At 37.0% G+C, this 21871-nt stretch overlaps 1 protein-coding gene across 1 annotated transcript in view; it reads left to right on the plus strand.

Moving 5' to 3' along the window:
• Positions 1-21871, plus strand: part of LOC148840839 (serine/threonine-protein kinase 32B-like) — a 141642-nt gene that overhangs the window by 98594 nt on the left and 21177 nt on the right. Inside the window, exons 5-6 of the mRNA XM_088912625.1 lie at positions 13299-13336; positions 18372-18461. Coding sequence (XP_088768751.1) covers positions 13299-13336; positions 18372-18461 — 128 coding nt within the window. The remainder of the gene's footprint in view (positions 1-13298; positions 13337-18371; positions 18462-21871) is intronic.

Raw genomic sequence — 21871 nt, forward strand, 5'->3', positions numbered from 1 at the left:
AACTTACCACCTAAACACATTAGAGACTCTGAAGGAAGGAAGTGAATTCTGTGAACACTCTTATAGACCTGTCTGTCAATAGATTTGAAGGAGTGTTTGCATTTTATTTTATCTGGTCAATGCTACGGCATGTATATTTCTTTTCACTTTATTTAGTAGTTTGAGTTTTTTAGAAAATTTTAGAATTTGGCGTGATTATTACTATAATAATGATGGGAAAGATGTCATGTCAAAAATGAGTAAAAAATAACACAATCTGCACTCAGCAGTTTTAAATGTCTTTTGAGAGTCACAGCTAAGCTACTGCAATTTGTGTGATTAGACATTTTTTTAAAGAACGTGATGCACAGTTAACTCATTTGATGTAAAACAATATATAAAAAAGGCTGTCTAACTGTCCTGTGAAGTGATTGATAGCAACCCTTTTCCATTATTAAAGTCAGGGTCCAATTTCAGGATAAGAGCTCCTTTGCTGGTAGCTGTTGGCACAGAGGTCTCCTGATCTGCTCCTGGAGAGCCCAGATGAGTCTTGAATTCAAAATTTAGAAGATTCAAAAGATTGGTAAACCTGCACAAGACATATAGCAAACATCATATAATTCTCTCAATATACTGTAATTAAATTTCTTATAAACAGCCAGTGAAAATAAGAGTTAGAAAAAGAAGAAATATAGGATATTACTATATGTATTACTGTATGGTTACTGGTATTACAAATGCCATATTTCTGTATACCAATAAAGTGTTTTCTTCCTTTAGGATTTTTAAGCTCCCTGCCTTCTTGTATGTCTTAGCGAGTTATTTTTTTAAATTATGATTATAATTTTCTTTCTTCCCACTTGTTAAATGGTTTCATCCCCATTGTTATTTATCTGTTTTTTCCTTTTTCAATATGCCGATTTTTATTGTGGATACCTTTAATATTAGTGGAGTAAGGGATGTACTAAAAAGAGAGGCTGGCTTAGCCCCTGAGATCTGAGGTCTTCTTTTAGCCCCTGATTGTTGAAGATTAGAGGTTGTTGTGCTCAGGAGATACTTTCTCACGAATGGGTTCTCAAATTGGAGAGGGAGCATTTAGCTACAGTATAGCACAAAGTTTAGTACTGGAGTTGTAATTTTGTTTTCCAAAGCCAATTTTAGCCCACTTTGTGATATTTAAAAGTGCAGGTGTGTGTAGAGAAGAATACTTTAATGTGTATAAGAAGGAGAGAACACTTCTCTTTTGACCCTGAATGAATTTTTGGCACAGGCTCTTTCTAATAAAAAATATATTGTTTTATTGGGTGGGGACTTGAACTATACATCTACTTCTTATTTTGTTCTAATCAGAAATCATGTTGAATATGAATATCTATCCATCATTTTCTAAATGATTCATCCAATTCAGAGTCACGGGAGAGTCAAAGCCTAACCTGGCAAGCCACAGGTACAAGGCAGGGTGCACCCTGGACTGGACCCTAGTGCATTACACAGACACAGACTCACTCTAGGGTCAGTTTTCCCAGAAGACAAGTACAGTATGTGTTTGGACTGAGAGAGGTAAAGGGATCACACGAAGGAAACCTATGTGAACATGGGGATAATATACAAGCTCCACACATACAGCATCCTCAGAATTGAACTCAGGGCCCCAGCACTGCAAGGCAGCAATGCTAAACACTGCGCCACCATGCCACCCACTGACTATGCTTATCAGCTTCTCAACATGTTCACGTTGAATGTTCAGTCTCTGAGCTGTATTCGGCAGTCTTGTCATTGCTGACAAATGTAGGGGACTTTTGGTAACCTGAATAACTGGAGACCAGTAAGCTTGTTTTTTGGCCTAGAAAATATTGTCTAAAACTTTAGCAAACAGTTCACAAGGAATAATGACATCCAAGAATCAGATGCTTTGTGAATGTTTATTGAATTACTGAGTATACTGAGTTTTGGCTTCTCCCACTTGGCAAGATGTAGCCTCCTGGCAGAAAGGAGATAACCAAGGGGTAAGTGGAGGCTACAAGAGATTCAAAAGGTATTACTGCCTGCAGAGAAGGGTAAACAGGGTCCAGTAGATGTACTGTAACAAAGAGGATGTCAGTTTTCAGACTGAGGTCAGTCCAGTTTTACACTCCTGACCCTCCTTCTCAGAGGGCTGTGGCTTTTGATTTCTTGTGTCATTTGAAAGATGGATTTTGATTGTCAGTTTTTTTTAAAACTATATATATCAGGTTTACCTTATTCTTACAAAGTCTTGTTGGATAACTGACAATTAGTTAGAGTGAAAATGGAGTTCAGGTCTTTGGGGCTTTCTTAGCTTTTTGTAGAACCAGTGGTGCATGATTCTATTTTCAGGCTCACTCTGAAGATCTCAAACTTTTAATCAACTTTAAATTCCAGGAGGTATCATAAAGGTTTGCCATATGATAGACTTTAGATACAAAGTGAAAGAGCTTTGGGTTTTGAGGAGAGAGGTCTGTCAGGAAAGTGACACAATTGTAACGCAGCTTTTAACACAAATACAGACTGACTACTGAAGAACTGCAGGTTTGTTCAATCTTATGAACTTGACCTTGTATATGTTAGAACTATGGAAAGGAAAGAAGAGTTCAGGGCTGTCATTAAACAAGACATTTCTAGAATTTAAAGTGTTTTCCTGACAATCCGCCTTTTTGAAAAGGTTAGTAGTAGTGGTAGTAGTAGTAGTCTGTATCACCTGCCTCTTCATCTGTTCAGAAGAGGATTAGGAGATGCAGAGTGGGAAGTTAATCACAATAGTGATGCTACAAACTCTTTTAAGTACTACTTGCCCAGGGGATAATGATACTTGTGTATTCTGTCAAATTAGTCAAACATTAGTTCATTGTTTCTGATAATGTCCCAGGTTGCTGTCTGCATGATATGTGTTACAACAATTATTTAGTGATCTGACTTTAAAGGTTTTAAACCTTTTTTTTCTATTAAAATATTACAAAGCAAAAAAAAATGCCAAGTGTAATTTGTGAGTCACCTTCTAGGATAAGCCACGGTGCTCATTTTAAAAACTTTGTAGAAATAAGACTGTGTTGCTCTGGGTTTATAGTACTGATCCCCTCCAAATTGCAAAGCGTTCATGTATTACAAGATGGTTCACCAGCTGTTTGTAATGATTTTGGGTGTTGGGAAGTGTTTAGTGAATAAGGGAGGATTACTTATGTTTGTAATTATTGGTACCTTTTCTATCTTTCTGTCTCACCTATTCTCTCCTCTGTGTTTGGCAGAGTTGAGTGTGTCTGTGAGTGAAGGTTTTCTTTATTATTCTTTTGTTTCTTCGTATGTGTTCCTAACTTCATTTGATTTATTGATTTGGGTTAAGCAACAGGCTAACTTTTGTCAGTAGATCTTGCCATTATGGCTGTGTCGAGGGGGACGCCCAAGGACACAGGATTCCTTCCTCCAGGAAGTTAACTTAGAGAAATGTGGGTTCTATTCTATTCACTGAAAAACTGAATTGGCAAAAGCTTTAGGAAGAAGAAATATAAAATCAGCTTCTCAAATGAACAGCAGTGATGGTGACAGTGATAGTGTGGAGGGTAGCTGTGATATACTGTACAGTAGATACTTTTTTTTTTTAGGTGCACTTTTATTTATTTTTTAATGACAAGAAAAAAAGACACACAAATATACATACAAATAGAGGGAAAAAGACATTCACTGACAGAAAAAGTACTCAAATATTAATATTTAAATACCCTTAGGAGGTACAACTTAGGAGGCTTATAAATTAACCAAAAAAACTAAAAGCGTCAAAGATTCTTTTTACCACAGAAGCACAGATAATCATATATGGAAAATCTCTCTTGTTTAAAATAACATTACTCCTTTAGCAGAAATAACAGTTTTACTCAGTCCCACTTGATTGCTGTCAGGACCTGGGACAGGACAGTGTGTTTCTGAAACATAACGTAGACTGCTTTCTACCAGCCTCAAATCCAAGGAAAAAACAAAGTTGCTCACAAGGCAGTGTCAAGGTGCCTTTGCCACCTTGCTATGCAATGATGTTCCAGAATCCAGTACTGAAAGCACTCTGAGCCCGTGACCCCAGTCCGCTCCATGAGCAAAGACGGGTGATCTACAATAGATACTTTGTAGAAGCGTGGTCCCTCATCTCACCAACATGCAAGAGAGGCACTTGTATACAAGATGCAAGGGGCACTGATATGGCAAAAATTTAAGAATCTTACTCAGATGGATTTTTGACTGTTTTCTGTGCTCTGGACATTATCTTATAAATTATATCCTTTTCTCCTTTACTGTATGTGTCACTTCCAACAAATATAATAAACATAGGTTTGTTTCAATTTGGATTACAATTGCTCCCACATACCTTTCTTAACAACTTATTTTTATAGCTGCATGATGTGTATACACAGGTGAGAATGGCACTGTCAAACACTTCCATGTGAAGCTTTCTTACGCTGAATGGGTCGATTGTTTAAACCCAACCAAGTTAGGGAAACAATAAATCTACTATACATGAGATGAGCTCATGCTGAAACATGCTTTTATGCTGATTTCTAATCACTTTCTTCTAAATGAAACTGAAATGACTTTAAAAAATACAAGCAAACTGTTCAACTTAAGAGCTTGGTGAGCCATACTTATAAAGTGTATCTGTCAATGAAATCCAGAAGACATGGAAGCGCTCAAGAACGAAGCCTCAGATTTAGGAAATGATTGTAGAAACGCCTTAATTATTAACAATTTGTCCATTTCAATGTTATGAAACAAATTCAGGTGTTGATCCTCTGGCATTCAAAGTCTGTTAATTGGTTTTATTTGAGCTGGTTTTCATTGGATGGATGTGTTTTGTTTACTTTAAGATTGCTTTGGTCTCTGAAGGGGCTGCTTTTTCCTTCAAAGTGTCTCCCTTTATGAGCTCTACGTTTTACATTTCTCTCTAAAGGTGGAAATGTAAGTTTGGTAGACAGCTATTGTACAGCACATTGTTTGTTCAAACGTCCAATCTGTATGGTTTACTGGGTTTTTTATAGGGGGATGCTGGGAGCAGGGGCTGGGTTAGGGTCAGACAAAATTTTGCTTCTCGGGTCTGTGTTGACTTTTTTATTAACACACAATCAAGCCTTGACTTGTCCAGCATTAGAATCCAATAGTTTAATTAAGATTTTGATTTTTAGTTGAGTGAATAAGTGTTCTATTGACAAAAATTGGGCAGACATGTTTGAAAAGCCTTGAGTTCTTTATGAAAAGGGGCAGGAGGCGATGAAAGCTGTGACATATATTAAAGTTTTCCTAATGCAATTTTGTTCTGTATTCTATAACGGAGGGTGTTTCTGTATGAAGGAGTTTTGGAAGAAGTACTATTAGGTTGGAGTTAGGGACCCCAGGGTGTGATATACAAATTAGACAACTTATTGAGGGGGATGAGGACAGCCAAGGAAGTTTTGAACCCTAGTACCACTGATAAGAAATAAATACACTATAATACTGTAGATAGAGTATTATAGAGATAGGGTGTAAATAAATTAAATGAATAACATACAATTTGAGTTACAAAATCAGGTCTGATACCAGCTTGAATACTAACAATTAAAAGTTAAAAAACTCACCTCCGATGCCAGGGAAAATACATGGATTGTTTTATTTTTTGAACATCGGTGAATAAATACATAACAGGGACTAGGTTGCGGAAACAAGACATATATAGAAACTACTACTGTTTACAATTATTTACAACAGAATTGAGTCCTCAGAGCCTTATACATTCTCTAATACCTTAAAGGGTGAATGTGATACTTAATAAGGATTAACAGGGCACTTTTAAACCAAATAATCCATGCCAGATGACAAGATAAACCCTTCAGTCCCTAAGAATAATAAAACAGAAACACAAACTCTGCCAGGCAGATTCATGAAAGAAAGCACAAATAGCTTTCAGAACTAAAATGAAAACATGGCTTCCTTCAGGTCCCTGATACGGTACCTACATCCAGGGATTGAGTTGGATGGTTGATTGTTGCTTGTTCAGTCTAGCCTTTTGTCTCACATACACACACCATTCTTCTGTATTTTGCTTTAAAACTTATCACATGGTAGTTTCTGATAGTTTCTTAGAGTGCCCTAGAAATTTCTATTCTGCCTAGTAATTTCATGTTGTTCTCCCTCAGTTAAGGTTTAGTGAGTAGATAAAGAGCCAAACATGGATGCCCCTACTTCCAGATCCTAGAGTTGGGGGGATCCAGGATCAGGAAGTTTCTCATATACAGTACAAGACACTAACCAATATTTTACCAGTTAAACACCATCAGAACATTAGAGTCCAGACACATACCAAATTGTACAGTAGGTGACCAAGACAATAGTTCCAGCCTGAAAGTCTCTGTATAGCACACATGCAAAAACATTGAAGTTTTACAATGGAAGGTGTTGCATGCTATCATGACTATTACTATACCTCTTTTCTTTTTGTAATTCAACAATATTTTTCTGACAAGTACATTTTTTGTAATAAAACTGTTTTTCATTTTACTTATAGTTTTTGACTACAGCCTCTGTTTGGTTACTTAAAAATTGAACTGTACTCAACTGTAGCAAGACTGAAGTCATGCTTATTGGCAACCCCCATCAACTTTGTAAAGCCAATTATGTAGCCCTTCTGTGGATGGTACTGTACTGAGCTTCAGTCTTAATTGAAAAACTTGGGGTTGATATTTGATACAGGCCTAATATTCGACCCTCATGTGCAACATATTGTCAAAATACCATTCTTTCACCTCAGAAATATTGCTAGACTATGTCCTATGTTAACTGTTGCTGAAAATCTGATCAAGACATTTGTCTTCTCCTAAATTGACAACTGTAATGCTGTCCTCACTGGAGTTTCAAATCAACATTGAACCAACTCCACTGCCAGATTTGTAAGGCTGCTTATACACGGATATGAAATGACTTGTAATGTGGCAGAGATTGGAATTCTCTTTAACCCCTAAACACATCTTTTCCTGGACCATTTTTTGCTTGTGCATTTGCCCAGTTATTCTATATCTTAAGCTTTATATTTGAATGTACTCTCATTCATTTTCTAATAAGTAATATACCGTTTTACAAAGCCCATTTAAGCTGTGCAGTAATGTAGAATCTCTTGTCAACTGTTGATGCAAATAACAAGGCACAGGTCCTGCTATTCTGTTTGTATTTTCACATGTGTTTTTCTACAGCAGCATTGGTCTTTAGCTTTTATATCCTGGTGTCACAGTGGTCGCTAAGGACTTGTGGAAGAGGTGATCGGACCCTATGCGGTGCCGAGAGAAATAGATGTCCAGAAATCCAAAGGGCGAAAGACTGAATGCGAGGTGGGGTAGGCAGGCTAGGTCAGGTTCCAGTAGTCAGGTCGGTACGGTATCCAAATCCATTATCAAGTGATATAGTTTGTTTAGTAAAGCCATTTCAGACACTAAAGCAAAGTCACTGAAATACTAACCTGCACACTTACAGAGGTTTTTGTCTGTTACCAAATCAATCTGAAGTGTCTCATGTTAAATATAAATTACTATACATAAGTTTGTTCCTCCATTTAAAAGAACATGGTTGTGCTGTACAAAACTGACAAAAATGTGAATTTTAATTTCTTTTGGATTTGTCCTGCAATCACATGTTAATATCACCAAATGAATTTGTTTGCATCAGAAGATAGATGATAAAGTGAAGATTTAAGTCCCTATTGTGTGGTTTAACACTGTAATCTAATGTATTTGTGATATTGGTAATTGGTATAACACAGGCAGAGTGTGAACCAATTTTTAATACATTTTAAATTGTGTTTTCTCAATTGCTTAATATTGCTAGGGCCTGTTTGGACAAAACAAGGATTTATTTGTTTAATTATGAATCCAAATCCTGTATGCTCATACGGTATGTGTTTCACTTCATTGGGAGTGCTTAAGTCTCATTTTTTCCAAGCAAACATGTTCATCGAGACCATGATGCAAAACATTGTATATCAGCTATTTTTTTGTGTGCCTGAAAAACAAACCCCAGTTACTGACTTAAAGTCATCTTCAATCCTCTGTGAATGAAAATAAACTGAAGAGACAATAAGCTCACCTTGTTATTTAAAGTGCACTGATGCTTTCAAATCCAGTGCCTTATCTCTGTAATGTACAATCATGACGAGTTTTATGCCTGAAGGCTAAAAAAAGCATCACAGAAAACAATCACAAGATGTTTACAGAGTTCTGCTTTCACACAATTACTTACTTATTGTAGTTGTATATTTAGGATAAAAATTTGTTTTTTTATATATTAAGCACTGTAAATTATTTATTAATTAGTTAGCAGTGCCTTAATGTCTTATATTGTATGAAAAATAGGATTGTTTTGTTTGCTGTCTATTCTGTACAGCTGAAGAATGAAATACATGTGCAACAAGCTTTGCCTGCTTCTTACAAATCTCAGTCTTTTATTTGTTATTAAAACACCTTACATGAAACAACCACTTAGGGTAATAGTTGCAAAAGTCAAAAGAGCATAGGGTTACAAATGAGAGGAGGTGATACAAAGATATTATCCAGCCATTTCTTAAAAGAAGCTACTGTAGGTCCTATCAGGTTTGATACCATGGCTTGTTCTAGAAAAAAGTTGCTGTTCTCAATATTAAATGTACATACCCATAAGCAAGATGGCATCCTGGAATTTTTAGGGCAATTAGTTTGATAAATTGGTGTCTATTGGTGAAATTCTGTATATGTTTGAAAACAACTGTGACCAATGGGGATAGAATTAATCCTAGACGAGAGAAAATTCAGTATACCACTGACATTCCCAGAATAACAGTAATGCAGCTCAATTTTCACTTGGCATCCATCTCTTATTAACAGATTACTCAAACAGCCAACCAGGGATGAATTAGGCAGATGTTCTGTATTGTTGGTAATGGATTATTGATGCAATGGCTGATTAGAAATTGGCAACCAGTAAGACCAGTTGGTTTGTCCAAGACTTCCTATCCTATCTAGTAGCTGACGCAGATGCTGTCTTTCATTGCCGAAAACCTGGAGTACTTCTGCGTATTTATAACAATTAGATCAGGTTAGGCAACTCCGGTTTTTAAGTGCTGGGTTCCTGCAGGTTTTGGAGGCATCTGTCGAAAGCTCCTAATTAAAACTTGGAAGACACAGATGATCTGCATTCTTATCCACTTAATTAGGTCAATTAAGTCATTAAGGTCTGAGATGGAAAGAAACAAATGTGTTGACTGGCATTGTCTATTCCTGAAATAGATGCTTCAGGCACAAATTTGAAAAAGTAGAATTAGATTCAATGCGACATAAGGCTGCTTATAAAAGGCTGCTGACAGATAATTGGTACATTTTAATAATGTCTCACTGGTTTCTGAAACACTATAGTTACTTTTATGGACTAACATAAAATATATATATCTTTTTTTAATTCCAAATTGAAAGATTTTTCATTGCTGCAGGAAATTAAAATCAGGCAGGTTTTTTCACCAGAACCCTGTGGTGGGAAGGAAAAAAGGAGAAATGTATATCCATCCATTTTCTAACAACAGCAACAGGTGCAGGCTGGACTATATCCTGGACAGAACGCCAGTCCATTGCAGGACACACACAGCAAAGCAAACACACACACATTCACACCAGTGGCAATTTTCCCAGAAGACAATTAATCTACCAGCATGGCTTTTGTACTGTGGGAGGAAACCAGACCACCTGGAGGAAACCCACGCAAACACGGTGAGAACATACAAACTCAATGCAGATAGCAACTTAGGACCATAATTGAACCCAGGGCTCTAGCACTGCTAAGCAGCAATGCTAACCACTGTGCCCCCTTTCCCCCTTTGATATTTATATCATTCAATCTATTTTTTATTTTATTAGTATTAATAATGCATGATGGTGCAATGGTTAGCATGGTTGCTTTGCAGCACTGGGACCCTGGGTTCAATTCCTGTGATGCAGCCTGAGTGGGGTTTGTGTGTTTGTGTACAGTACAGTATGTGTGAATTTCCTCTGGAATCTCTGGTTTCCCCCCACTGCCCATAGACATACAGTATTGCTAGGTTAATTGGCTTCTGGAAACAAATGGCCATGGTGTGAGTGTGTTTGTGTCTTTGTGTGCCCTGAGATGGACTGGCATCCTGTCCAAGGTGTATCCTGCCTTGCACCCCTTCCTTGCAGAGATGGGCTCTGGCTCCTCCGCATCCCTGTACTGCAAAAAGGATTTTAAATAGATGGATAGCATTGATAATCATAGTACCATAAAAAGCAGAATGTGTTCTCTTGTTTTCATGGCCTGCTAAAGTACTTTCTAGAGTTTTGGATCTTTGGTTAGTTTTTTCACTGGTGTTTTTATTGTTGGACTGTTATTTTATTGCTGGTGTTTTGCTTTTTTTACACACTGAATGAAATACTAGCATTAATTCTGTCTCCTTTCATCAATGTACAGTATCAGAACAAAGAAACACAATACAATTGAAACTAGGAATTGAAGCTGATTTAAAGAGATACAGAAATTCTTATGAAGTCGGTCAAATTTGCGGTACATTTTATGTATTTATTCTGGAGGGCTGAGGAGAATTTATTTCCCTCCGCAATAAGTTAGCACAAGTAGACAACAAGTAGAAAAAGGCAACCAACCACACTATAAGTTATTTTGCTGACTTTAAACCAGACACTAGCTACAGTATGCTGAATACTCAATCAGTTTCTGATTCCTGTATTATTTATCAGTCTTGGTTATATGTTATATTCTGCTATTCTTTTTAATACTCCATTTATGGCACTATTCCATTTCTTTAATAGCAAAGTGTTTTGAAGAAATGCCCCCTGGCACATCTGACAGATTTTCACAGATATCCTTGAATGTATTGTGTTTCATGTACAATTTGTTCAGAATACTGCTAGGCATTGTATAGGAACCAAGGAAAATCTCAGTATATAATACTCTAGGAGAAGACTGTATAAAGATCCAATGATAATAGAACTATTTACCTTCTCCATCAGGTAAACCTAAAATCTGGACTGGATTTTTTTTTTCATTCCTAATATTTTTGTTATTTATTGTAACATCTCCCTCATCCTGTAATTTTTTATTATCTTTTTCTGGCTTTTGTTTTGTTCTTAGAAGAGTTTTGTGATATTTGTGATGAAAGGTCCCACAAAGACTAGCCTGTTTCTTAACTTTGGTAGGTCACCAAATTTGAAAAATTAAACATAGTTTGAAAATATTACCCTTTTAATGCTTGCCTTACTGTAGCTTGTAGTTTACCTCAATCATCTATTAAAAGGAATAAGAGTAGTTAAAAGCTCACAAATAAAATTTTCCACTTATAGTACATCAGTTCATAGTCATTTAGCTGTTCCATTGTTCCAACTAATCACTGATTAGTTATTCAGGTAGTCTAAGCAACTTAACCTTACATGCATTAAAGGTTTAGTAAGTAATATGAACTGGAAAAAACTACCACAACCCCATTTCTCTGGAGTAGAGCTAAATAACTCCTTCAGTTGTTACAGCTAGTTTTACAATTAATAACTAATTGAGGCCTGAAAAGAGGACCCTCTTTCTTATGCAAATAATTAGTTCAAATAAGAAATTTAATCAGAGGTGGAATAGAAATGAGAGCATCTCAGGGCCCTGAAGAACTGCATTTCCCCACCCCTGACAAATATATCTGTAAATGAGGATGATTCATTGTGTGCTTTAATAATTAAACTTAAATTCAACAGAAATGCTGTTTTTACCAAACATATTAAAATAATATTTAGCTATCCAGAAAAATATTCACACTCCAAAAAGGGCACTCAAATAACCCCTGATGAATCCGATGAAGAACCTGAAGTCAAAATGTCAAGTAATTCTTAAAATAAATTATTCTGTATAAGAAAAGGCTGGTCTGAATTGTATGGTTATATCTTTCCTTGACTGCACTTTAATTATTGAATATCAGATTGACATTTCCCTAACTACTGTATGGAAATTGTTTTGTAGGTTATACAAATGTACTGTATTTATTACTAAAATGTAAATTGAAATGAAAATTGAGATTTTAAAACAGATGATAAGGTAAATTGCTCATCTAAAAGCTGTTCAAATATTCATCTAAAACAACTTTGAATTCCGTTGTTTAGTACAGATTGATTGACAGGAGCTACTGCTTGTATTTAATAGCCTATACAACCCAACAAGGACCATGTACAGTATGTTCATAAGCAATATATAATCTGTGTGTGCTATTTATACTATGTGATGTGCCATAAACATTTTGACAAACAGTATCCTTTAAAAAATACATAATATAGTCAAAATAAGTTAACAGCACCAGTTTACTGACACAAATCTTGTTTAATACTTTGCTTAACTCAATAAATAGCACATTAACAGTGTGCATGGCCATTACAAATAACAGTTATCATACATACAGTAGAAATACAAACAGCAGATCTGCTGCACATTGAACTGTTGGTGTTCACAAGAAAATATATTTTCTTGTGATCATTATAGTGCAGTATATACAGTATAATACAGAGTACACCAACATTTTTAAATAGCATCCTGAATCAGTTATTTGCAGTGATGAGATCAGGTGGCTTAATTGGTCATACATTAATAGAACAATGCATGAATGTTTCTTCACAATAATGATAATGTGGTAGAACACAGAATCATGCTGAAAGTTTATTTTTGTGTACAACCAGCTAAACTGTGTTAGCTAAGACGTCATGGTAGTGTCCCAGTGACTACGACACAAACCCCATGTATCCTAAGAAACTTTAGGAGAGAAGATGGAAATGGTAGTAAACCCACTGTTGTACACTACATTAAGATACAGTAGGATTCCCCCAGAGTAATTCAATTCTTAGGGTTCACCAGGCTCCATGCGCACAAGAAGGAGAACAAACTGCATGTAGATGGTACCCCAGATATGAAAACCAGTACTGTGAGACAGCAATGCTAACCACTGTACTACTGTGCCACCCATGTCTGAACTAATGTGTATTGAAAGTAAATTTGTGCAGGAATCACACGGATCAACATTAATTCAAACACAGCTTGAATTCAATAATCTAAAAACCACCAACTGTAACAAAAACTGTACTACGTCTTTAAAAGGGTGCTGACAATACAGTCCTCATATTGAAACTTGCTAGAATTACTCTTGGGATGCTGGGTTTCCTATCCTTACTCCCATTGTCTCCATGGAGTTCACTCCATTAATGCAGGAAACTCAATTACTTCATCTTCAGCTCTTGTGAAGTTTTCCAGCTTTACAAGTGTTCTCTTTGTTCTCCTTTCAGAGATATAAAACCAGATAACATCCTTCTCGATGAGCATGGTAAGTTGAATTCAATGACAATTCCAGTGTCCTCTCTCTGCATAGAAATGTAACTGAAATATTTTGAAATCTTACTGAAAGTCTCTAAAACTGTTCCCGTGTCTCGCCTGAAGAGTACTCTTCCATAATGTTAATCCTGGGCATGAAGTCAGTAACGTGTATTAGAAACTACCATTTGGGAACAATAGTTAGCCTTGGATGGAGCGTGGTGCGGACCACATCACCTCCGCTTCCATGGTTGAAAACAATGGTGGCCCATTCCCCCATAGGCCCTTATGGGCTGAAAAGGGGACCTAACCTACCTACAGTACCTTGTTAACCTTGGAACCTTGATAGAGCAGACTCTTCATTTTGCTTTACTTGAATTGTGTGTGACAATATGAGTAAGATAAGTTCACTTTATTGGCCATATACAATTTATTGTATTAGGAATTTGTCTTTTCACATACCCCAAGTTGCCCTCCATGAGAGACACAGACAGGGAGAGAAGCTTGGGGTCAGATCACAGGGTCAGCCTTTTATACAGTACCCCTGGAACAGGTGGGGTTAAGGGCCTTGCTCAGGGGCCCAACGGAGTAGGATTCCTCTGCCAGCCACAGGATACGAACCGGCAACATTCCAGCCAGAGGCGCAGATCCTTAGCCACAGTGCCACTGCTCCACCTGCAATGGAAAAGTTATGATTGCATAAGTAATACAACCCTTTCCAGTGGCAGCTCTTATTTAATTTAGGTGCCCAAAATTACCTTAAGAAGCCACATAATTAGCTGATTAAACTCTGACAGCAATAATAGTGCTTCCCATGTTTTCAGAAATTAATAGACTTGTCTCTATAAGAGACAGATAATGAATTTAAAAAAAGATATGAACATGAAGACCAAGAAGCTTTTAAAACACCAAGGTACTGCCTAATGCAGGCTTAATGTCCATGGGTCAATGATATCCCGATCAGTCAGCCCACAAAGGGGCTTGGCACTTGGAGCAGGGGCGTAGCCAGGAATTAATTTGTGGATGGTCCTGTGCAAAAGTGGGTGGCCCAGGCTCTAACTGACCATCGTACCAGCATAGGGGCACCCCTCCAATTAACAATCCAATACTTGAGCGGTATATATACAGTAGAAACTGTCTCTCTCTTACACAGGTTAAGCAACAATTACCTAGGCTGCCGAACGCTACTGTGCCACGGCGGACACACACAAATAAACAATCAGTGCCTAACTCTGTTGTGAGGTTTTGGCCTTCTAGACCAGACACAGCCGTTGGGGCTTAGAGTTGAATATGGCGATAATCTCGTCACTGGCTAGAGTGTCAGCAAATTCCCGTTCAAATGACAGCTAGTTTGCAAAGGTCTCTCATATGGGTTTTAGAGGTTGAAGTAAATGCATCTCCCCAAAGGTAACATCAAGTGAGGTACCATGAGAATAAAAACTGCGAAGGTATCAAAATATTAAGTTCTGAATATATTGTTTGATCCTTCATGTTGCTTTTAAAGTTGTATGAAAGCCACGAAATTAGTATTCTATTTTCGATGCCAAAAGATGCCTAATTTGGAAATTCGTGACTTACTTCCCACAAGACTTGACACTGAATTGGTATAGTTGCATTACAGTGCTAACCATCGTACCTTTAATTGCAAGAATGGTCTGCTAATAAAAGCGTCAAATACATACTTTGGATGGGTTTTAGCTCTGTAAACGTCATTCACTTAAACATACTGCAGGACATTTAGAGGCAATATGAATAGTTATCTGTAAAATGCACACTCGCATCTATCCACACACTCGTCAATACTATCTTAATGTTATTCATGCATTCCAAAACGTGTATTTCTGTAATTTCTTTACAGGAGAAATTTTAGAACCTCTTCATGCTTAGCTCCTACAGGTCGAGCATGTATCGAGCTGCTACAAGCAAACACGTGCACTGCATTCCAGAACCACTTGTATTCGAGAAGCCAGGCTGTACTTCTTAAAACCCAAGATGCCTGTAGCATCTCATGTGTCTTATTTGTTTTGGGACTGCTCTGGTCATCTACACACGGCTTTTGGAAAAACGTAGATATATGCATTTATTTTGCCATGTTGGCTAATAAACCAAAAACCTAGCACTAGATACAGTAGTTCTAAGAGTGTCTGACAACAACGATAGCCAATTAGGCTATGGCTACACATCCACCGCCCCACTGCATTTACATAATCTTCTTATTGGTCACAAAAGATACAGCGAGCCAATAGCAAATTACATACGATGAAAAAATCAAACATGTAACATTAAAAAGCAAATCATGTAACGCAAACAAGGGGAAAAAAATCTTAAATTACTTTGGTCTGATTGGGTAGGCCTAGGATCAATCCGGGTGGGCCTGGGCTACGCCCCTGACTTGGAGCTGAAAAAATCATATCAAATTCTATTAGTTTGCATCAAAGCACCTACATGATGGTACAAATATGTGACAAGATACACTGTGTATCACTCAGTCAAAACCATCCCTACTGCCAAGTGGCAGTATTATGCTATCGTTCTGCTTCTCATCTACAGGGACTGGAAAAATTGTCAAGACTGATGGGAAGATTGATGTACTAAAGTACTGTCAAACCTTAGATAAAAACATGATTCAGCCCTAAAACTCAAAAAACATATTTCAGCAGGACAATAGAATAAAGCACAAGGCCAAAGTTACACTGGCTTAAGGATAAAACAGTGAATGTCCTTGAACGACACAGTCATAGTCCTTACTGTCCATAAGAGATCCCCAAGCAACTTGACAGAGTTTGAGCAAATCTACCAAGAAGAAAAGACAGAAATTGTACCAAGCCGGTGGTAATAAGATTACCACTTATAACCTAATAAAAACCTAATAAGATTTGCTGCTATAATTACTGCCACTGGTGCTTCCACCAAATGATGAGCTCATGCGCCTTAATACTTACAGTACATATTTCAGTTTTTTTAACTTTTGTTTTCGCTGATGTGCTTTTCATTCTGTTTGCACCTTGCATTTCTTCGAGTTGTGAGTGCTTTCTCTTGAAGTTACAGTAGCAATGCATGGTGTGTTCTTTCTTCCTTCACTGTATCACTCAAGGCATGAGAAAGCACCAGGTTTTAGTCCATTAAAACAATACGTGTCTGTCCATTCTGGATTAAATTGATTCTGTGCTCCATGTCAATTTTCCTTTTTATGTCAGTGACTTTGATAGAGATATATTTGCATGTAGTGTATTTATGGACTGCTCCTTATTACCTTGTTTTTTTTCTGTATGAGGTATAAGGTCAGATTTTGAGATGATTAAAGATGATAATGATTAATGACTGGTGAATAAATTAGCATGCTCCTTCCTATTGTTTTTTATGATTAATGATGATGAAGTGCAGCTAACTACAGTACTGGTGTTTAGCTAGTAAGCTCTTACTCTTTAGACATTCCCAGGTATTGCCGTTAGGGAGTATTGTTCTTTTGAAGCCCCTAGAATTGAGTAAAATGTTAATGTTGTGAATAGGGGCTGTTGTTACACTGCCTCTGTAAATACAGCTGGATTATGAAAATATCAAACACTTTTTCTAGCTATGAGGTTGTGATATTTTCATGAATAACAAAAACTTTCACTAATTAAAGGGAGAATGATGGATCTGTTAGGACCCACAAGAAACGTCAGTTTCTGTCTGAAATGAAACAAATATCTTAAATGACCCCTCCAAAATAATTCCGGTGTTGAAATCCATATCGTCGATCACATTTGCGATGATGAAAATCTGAATCACAATACAGCATCATAAGGAGGCATTGCAAACATATTGCTGATTCACAGTGACTCAGTGCTAACATCACTGCTTATGTGAAGCAGTGTCCTGATTGGTTAATAAGCTGAAAAGGAACCTTAATTTCTGAATATACATGTCAAATTTTAATGTCCTTAGACGTTAATGAATCAGTGCTCCATAATGACTGGTCCCCGAGGTTAAAGCCTTAAACTGTGGATACAGATTTTTTTTACATCATTTCCTTTAAACAACACTACAGTATTCTCTCACTGCAAGCGGCCAACGTCATCTTATTGTTTCTTCTTTGGCATTTACCAGCTGACGGCATAAAACACTGCGTGATCAGTAAATAGAAGCAGATCAAATAAAAAAAAAACAACATTTATCTTAATTTAATTAATACTTTCGTCCGCACTTAAGAATTAAGTTCTGGATGTAATTTTTTAAATGATGAAACGGTCAATTTAAATCAGTTTTTCATATCACAGATACCAAAAAAAAGCTGCTGGAGGAAATGAAAACCCCAAATAACCCAATATAATGTGGAACATTTACATAACTCTAAACCTAAAATTTCATCCAATGCAAAACATTTAAAACTTCTAGAGCCAGACTCCTCTTTTACGGCATATCTCATTGTCACGTTCGTAAACCCCTCCTCTTAAGGACACTCCAGCCCTTCCTTGTTTTCCACTCATCTCCCGCACCTGCTCCCTGTTCCAACCCCTTTTTCAGTTCTCCTTAAAAGCCAGGCGCTCACTCTATTCTGGGCTCTACTCTGGTTTCTGTACCAGGCAAATCCGGGACCTGGAAGTGGCTGGTGCTGGTCTTTAAATCTTGTTTGTCTTGGATGGACCACCCGGTTTTGGATTTTTGCCTCCATTTTGATTTCCCCTTGGACTTTTTTCAGTATTGTTTGCCTGGGCCACACCTCCCCGGAACACCAGCACACCATGGACATGCCCCCTGTTTTCATTCCCGACTCCTGCATGCCTTTTTTCCCTGTGTTATCTCACTTCACCCCGGATTGTGTCGTCTGCATAGGGCCCTGAAAGAATTGTTTCGTTACACTCATCATACTACCATATTTTATTAGATCACCTTTTCTGGATACTCTTTGTCCTGAATTTTACTAAATATGTGGTGTGCAGCTGTGTCTTTATTATTGTTATTATTGTTGCTGTGAGCTTATAAAAACACTATGCTCAAATGTTTTGTGCAATTTTAGTTTTCAGTAAGTATACAGTATATAAAGAAACTTTTTCCTTTCTTTATAGGACATGTTCACATTACAGACTTCAATATTGCCACTGTACTAAAAGATACAGAAAAGGCTACTTCAATGGCTGGAACAAAACCTTACATGGGTAAGTGTAACACAAAGTTAAATGGAAGTATAGATACCTTTGTTTATATTTATATTGTATATTAGCTTCCACAAGTACATTATTGTATTATTTTATGTGAAAGAAGCACAAATGTATTATTTTCTCTTAAGTGTTTATATGCAGTACATGGCTTTTTGGTATCAGTCCTGATATAGAATCCATTTTGTTTGATCTTGACTCTTGAGAAGCAGAAGCACATATCTGACTTTTACTTGTTGTCCCTTTCAATGATGCAGGCTTTTGTAATACTATAGTAACACCCATTCTGAATGGCATTTACTGTACTGCTACTTTAAAAGAAAATATGCAGAAAAAAAAACTTTTTCTGATGTCTATGAAACTCTAAACCCTGTTTTTTTCTGTTCCTTAAACAATTCTCATAGTTATTAATGGAATTCTGAATGCATACACACAAATTTGTCTTTGCTTGTTTATGCAATTGTCAGAATGAATTGAGTAAAATGCTGAGATTAATAACTATTTGACTCTAATACTTATATGAGTATTTAGAATATATTGTAATACAGTAGCATGCAGGTAGGTGTGTATTGAGCCCTTCCAATCCTAGTTATTTTAGCACGTTATAAAGTGCTTTGTTTTATAAAATGATTAACGTATCTAGATTAACTGTTTTATTGAGGTACCATTGTGCTTGTGAAATGTGTTTCCTTTCAATTATAATTTCATTAATAAAACAGACCTATAATCATTATACTAAAATCTAACATGTAGACTGAGCATGTATATCATCCATATACATCTGAAGGTACCAATATAGACCTACATTTTATTATAACTACAGAGATGAGTTAAAAGATTGGTTTAAAATATTTTTCATTCTTCAGTAAGGTCAATATCGCAAAAGGCATGAATGGAGAAGCCGTCAGAGAAATATAGGAATATATGAAATTAAATGAAGCCACCTTGAAAATAAATCCTAACTTGTTTCGGGGAAATAAAAAACATTGTGATTTTATTGTGACATGACCTAGGGAAGTTCTTCAGGGAGGTTTGGAGGGGTGGTGACAAGTAAACCAATCAACATCCCAGCTTCTTCCAGCTCAGGGTCACAGGAGAGCCACAGCCTCTCCTGGCAAACAACAGGCTCAAGGCAGAGCCAATCAGGGCCCCAGCTTTTCTAAATCCTAATTCTCAGCAGTATCACGAAAGTATCATGAAAAGCTTGTCTTTTTACATTTTGCCTCACTTATACCTCCCTCACCACATCCTGGGTCACTTTTCAGTCTGCAGGGGAGTCCCACCCTCCTCATTCTATGGGTTAGCCAAATGACAAAATACTTAAAAAATTAATTAACTCACCCATCACTAAGATCGAATGCATTTAATTCTTAGTTGTTGTTGTTATTCCCCATGAAGTGAGGGTGAAACATGGACTTGCCTCCTGTTCATCAGAAAATGAAATCTCCTCTGACTGATGAAAACCCAAGCAAATGCGTCTTGGTATACTGTAGCTGCTCTAAGCATTTTTTTTTCAGTACAGCAAATCTTGTTTGGTTTTACAAAACGATGCAACGGACAAATGAGAGAGGAAGAAAAAAGTCTTTGAGAAGAGAAGAAAAGAGTCTTTTACCGTATTTGTCTGACTTCTTTATTTTAAGAAAGTAGCAGTTTAACTAAAGTGACAGGCAGAGCGTACCACACATGTTGGGAGAGAAAATTTCCTACAGAGTGTATTATTATATGCTGTAGTTTTTCATTCTGTGAGCTCATTGTAGTGACTTACATAGCCGACATGTTCTGCATGCTTGGCTTATCATTTTGACAGCCTCAGTTGATGCTTTTTTTGGTGTGTTTCTCTGTGAAAAAAATGTTGCCTAATTATACTTTGCATAAGTCTGCTTCAATTCAATTTATGCCATAGGCAGCTTTTCTTTTGCCATCAAATTCTCAGCATCACAGCAATTGAATTCTCAAAATAATAACTTTTGCTGTGGCTGGAAAGGAAATGATTGTCTCTCTAAATATAATTCCCTCATTTTTGTGACATGAAAAAAAATTGGTGTTTGAATCGATCTCTAAATACTAATGAGATGCTTTTAATGAGTTAGAGTTTGGCATAATTGGATTTTCCTGGCACTTTTATATTTACCTTCTTTTTAAGGAGGTGCTCATAACTATTCAATTGCATCTCTAAGCATTTCCATTAAAAGTTACTCTTGTTTACAAAATAAGTTCCATCTAAAAAATAAATTGGTGAATGACGAAATCTCTTTTTTTCTTTTATTCCTTACTTTTCAAGGCTTTTCAAATATTTCTAAAGAAAAAAAATAAGTGAACAACACAATCTAAATACATAGGTTGAAACGTCAAATTTTAGTTACACAAATAAATGTATGTTCTTCTCAGACTGGTTGCCTCCTGATTTCAATGTATTGTTTTTATCTCCTCTGCAGTATTCTCCTTGAAAAGCAATATTCTGTGGTGTGGGAGTTTAGATTGGCAGAATGACATACTGTAGTAGTTAGCTCCAAGGTTCTAGGGAAGATTCTGGTCTTGGGCACCTGTCTGTGTGGAGTTTGCATTTTCTCTCACATCTATGCAGGGGCCTTTCCCTTGTGTTCTGGTTTCCTCTTACCTCCCAATAACATGTTACTTGGGATGATAGACTGTTCTATTTTTTCCTCCAATGGGGAAAGTGACTGTCACGCCCTCTGCAGCCTGAGGGCGCTCTTTCTCTGTCCTGTCCCTAGTTTCCTGCCTGCTGCCCTTCCGGTCCCTCTCTTTCCCTTGGGCCATATATTTCCGGGTCTTGCACTCTGCCCTCGCTCAGCATTGACGTTCGGATGTCCTGAGACCCCCCTAGCACCAGGTTGCCCCATGTCCGCTACCTGAGGGCATAGGTTTCTATACGGCACTCCTGAACTCTTTGCACTAACGAGCCCGGGCCTTTTTCCCGTTCCGCCGCTACGCATATAGCTCTTTATCCGCTCTCCTGCTCTCCATGGTTAGTCCCTTTGGACGTCCGTGACAGTGACTGGTCTTCCCACCTCATTACCCAAACATACTGTCCCCTATGCCTTCACCTTGTGCATAGTGTATGGGAATCCAAAGACAGTAGGTCTGCATATTCATCAAACTAATTAGACTCATTAGCATAAAGCAGTACACTGTGATGAATCTTGTTTAGAATTTAATAACTAGATGTACATCAGGGCAAAAATAAAGTAAGTCAGTTATGACAGATGAATTTATTTGCTTTACAATACTTGTTGAATAATAAGTGATGAATGTTAGGGGATGTCTTGTTTTTACTCTATTTAAAATGTAAAAGTTAATTTATGTGATCACTCGAAACAGCCACTACAATATTAAAGAAATTAACCTGGGAGAATTTTTGAGCAAATAATCCTGTGAAAATAATTGAATGG

This window comes from Atractosteus spatula, chromosome 1 (assembly GCF_055471065.1).
Source record: "Atractosteus spatula isolate fAtrSpa1 chromosome 1, fAtrSpa1.hap1, whole genome shotgun sequence".
Lineage (NCBI taxonomy): Eukaryota > Metazoa > Chordata > Actinopteri > Semionotiformes > Lepisosteidae > Atractosteus > Atractosteus spatula.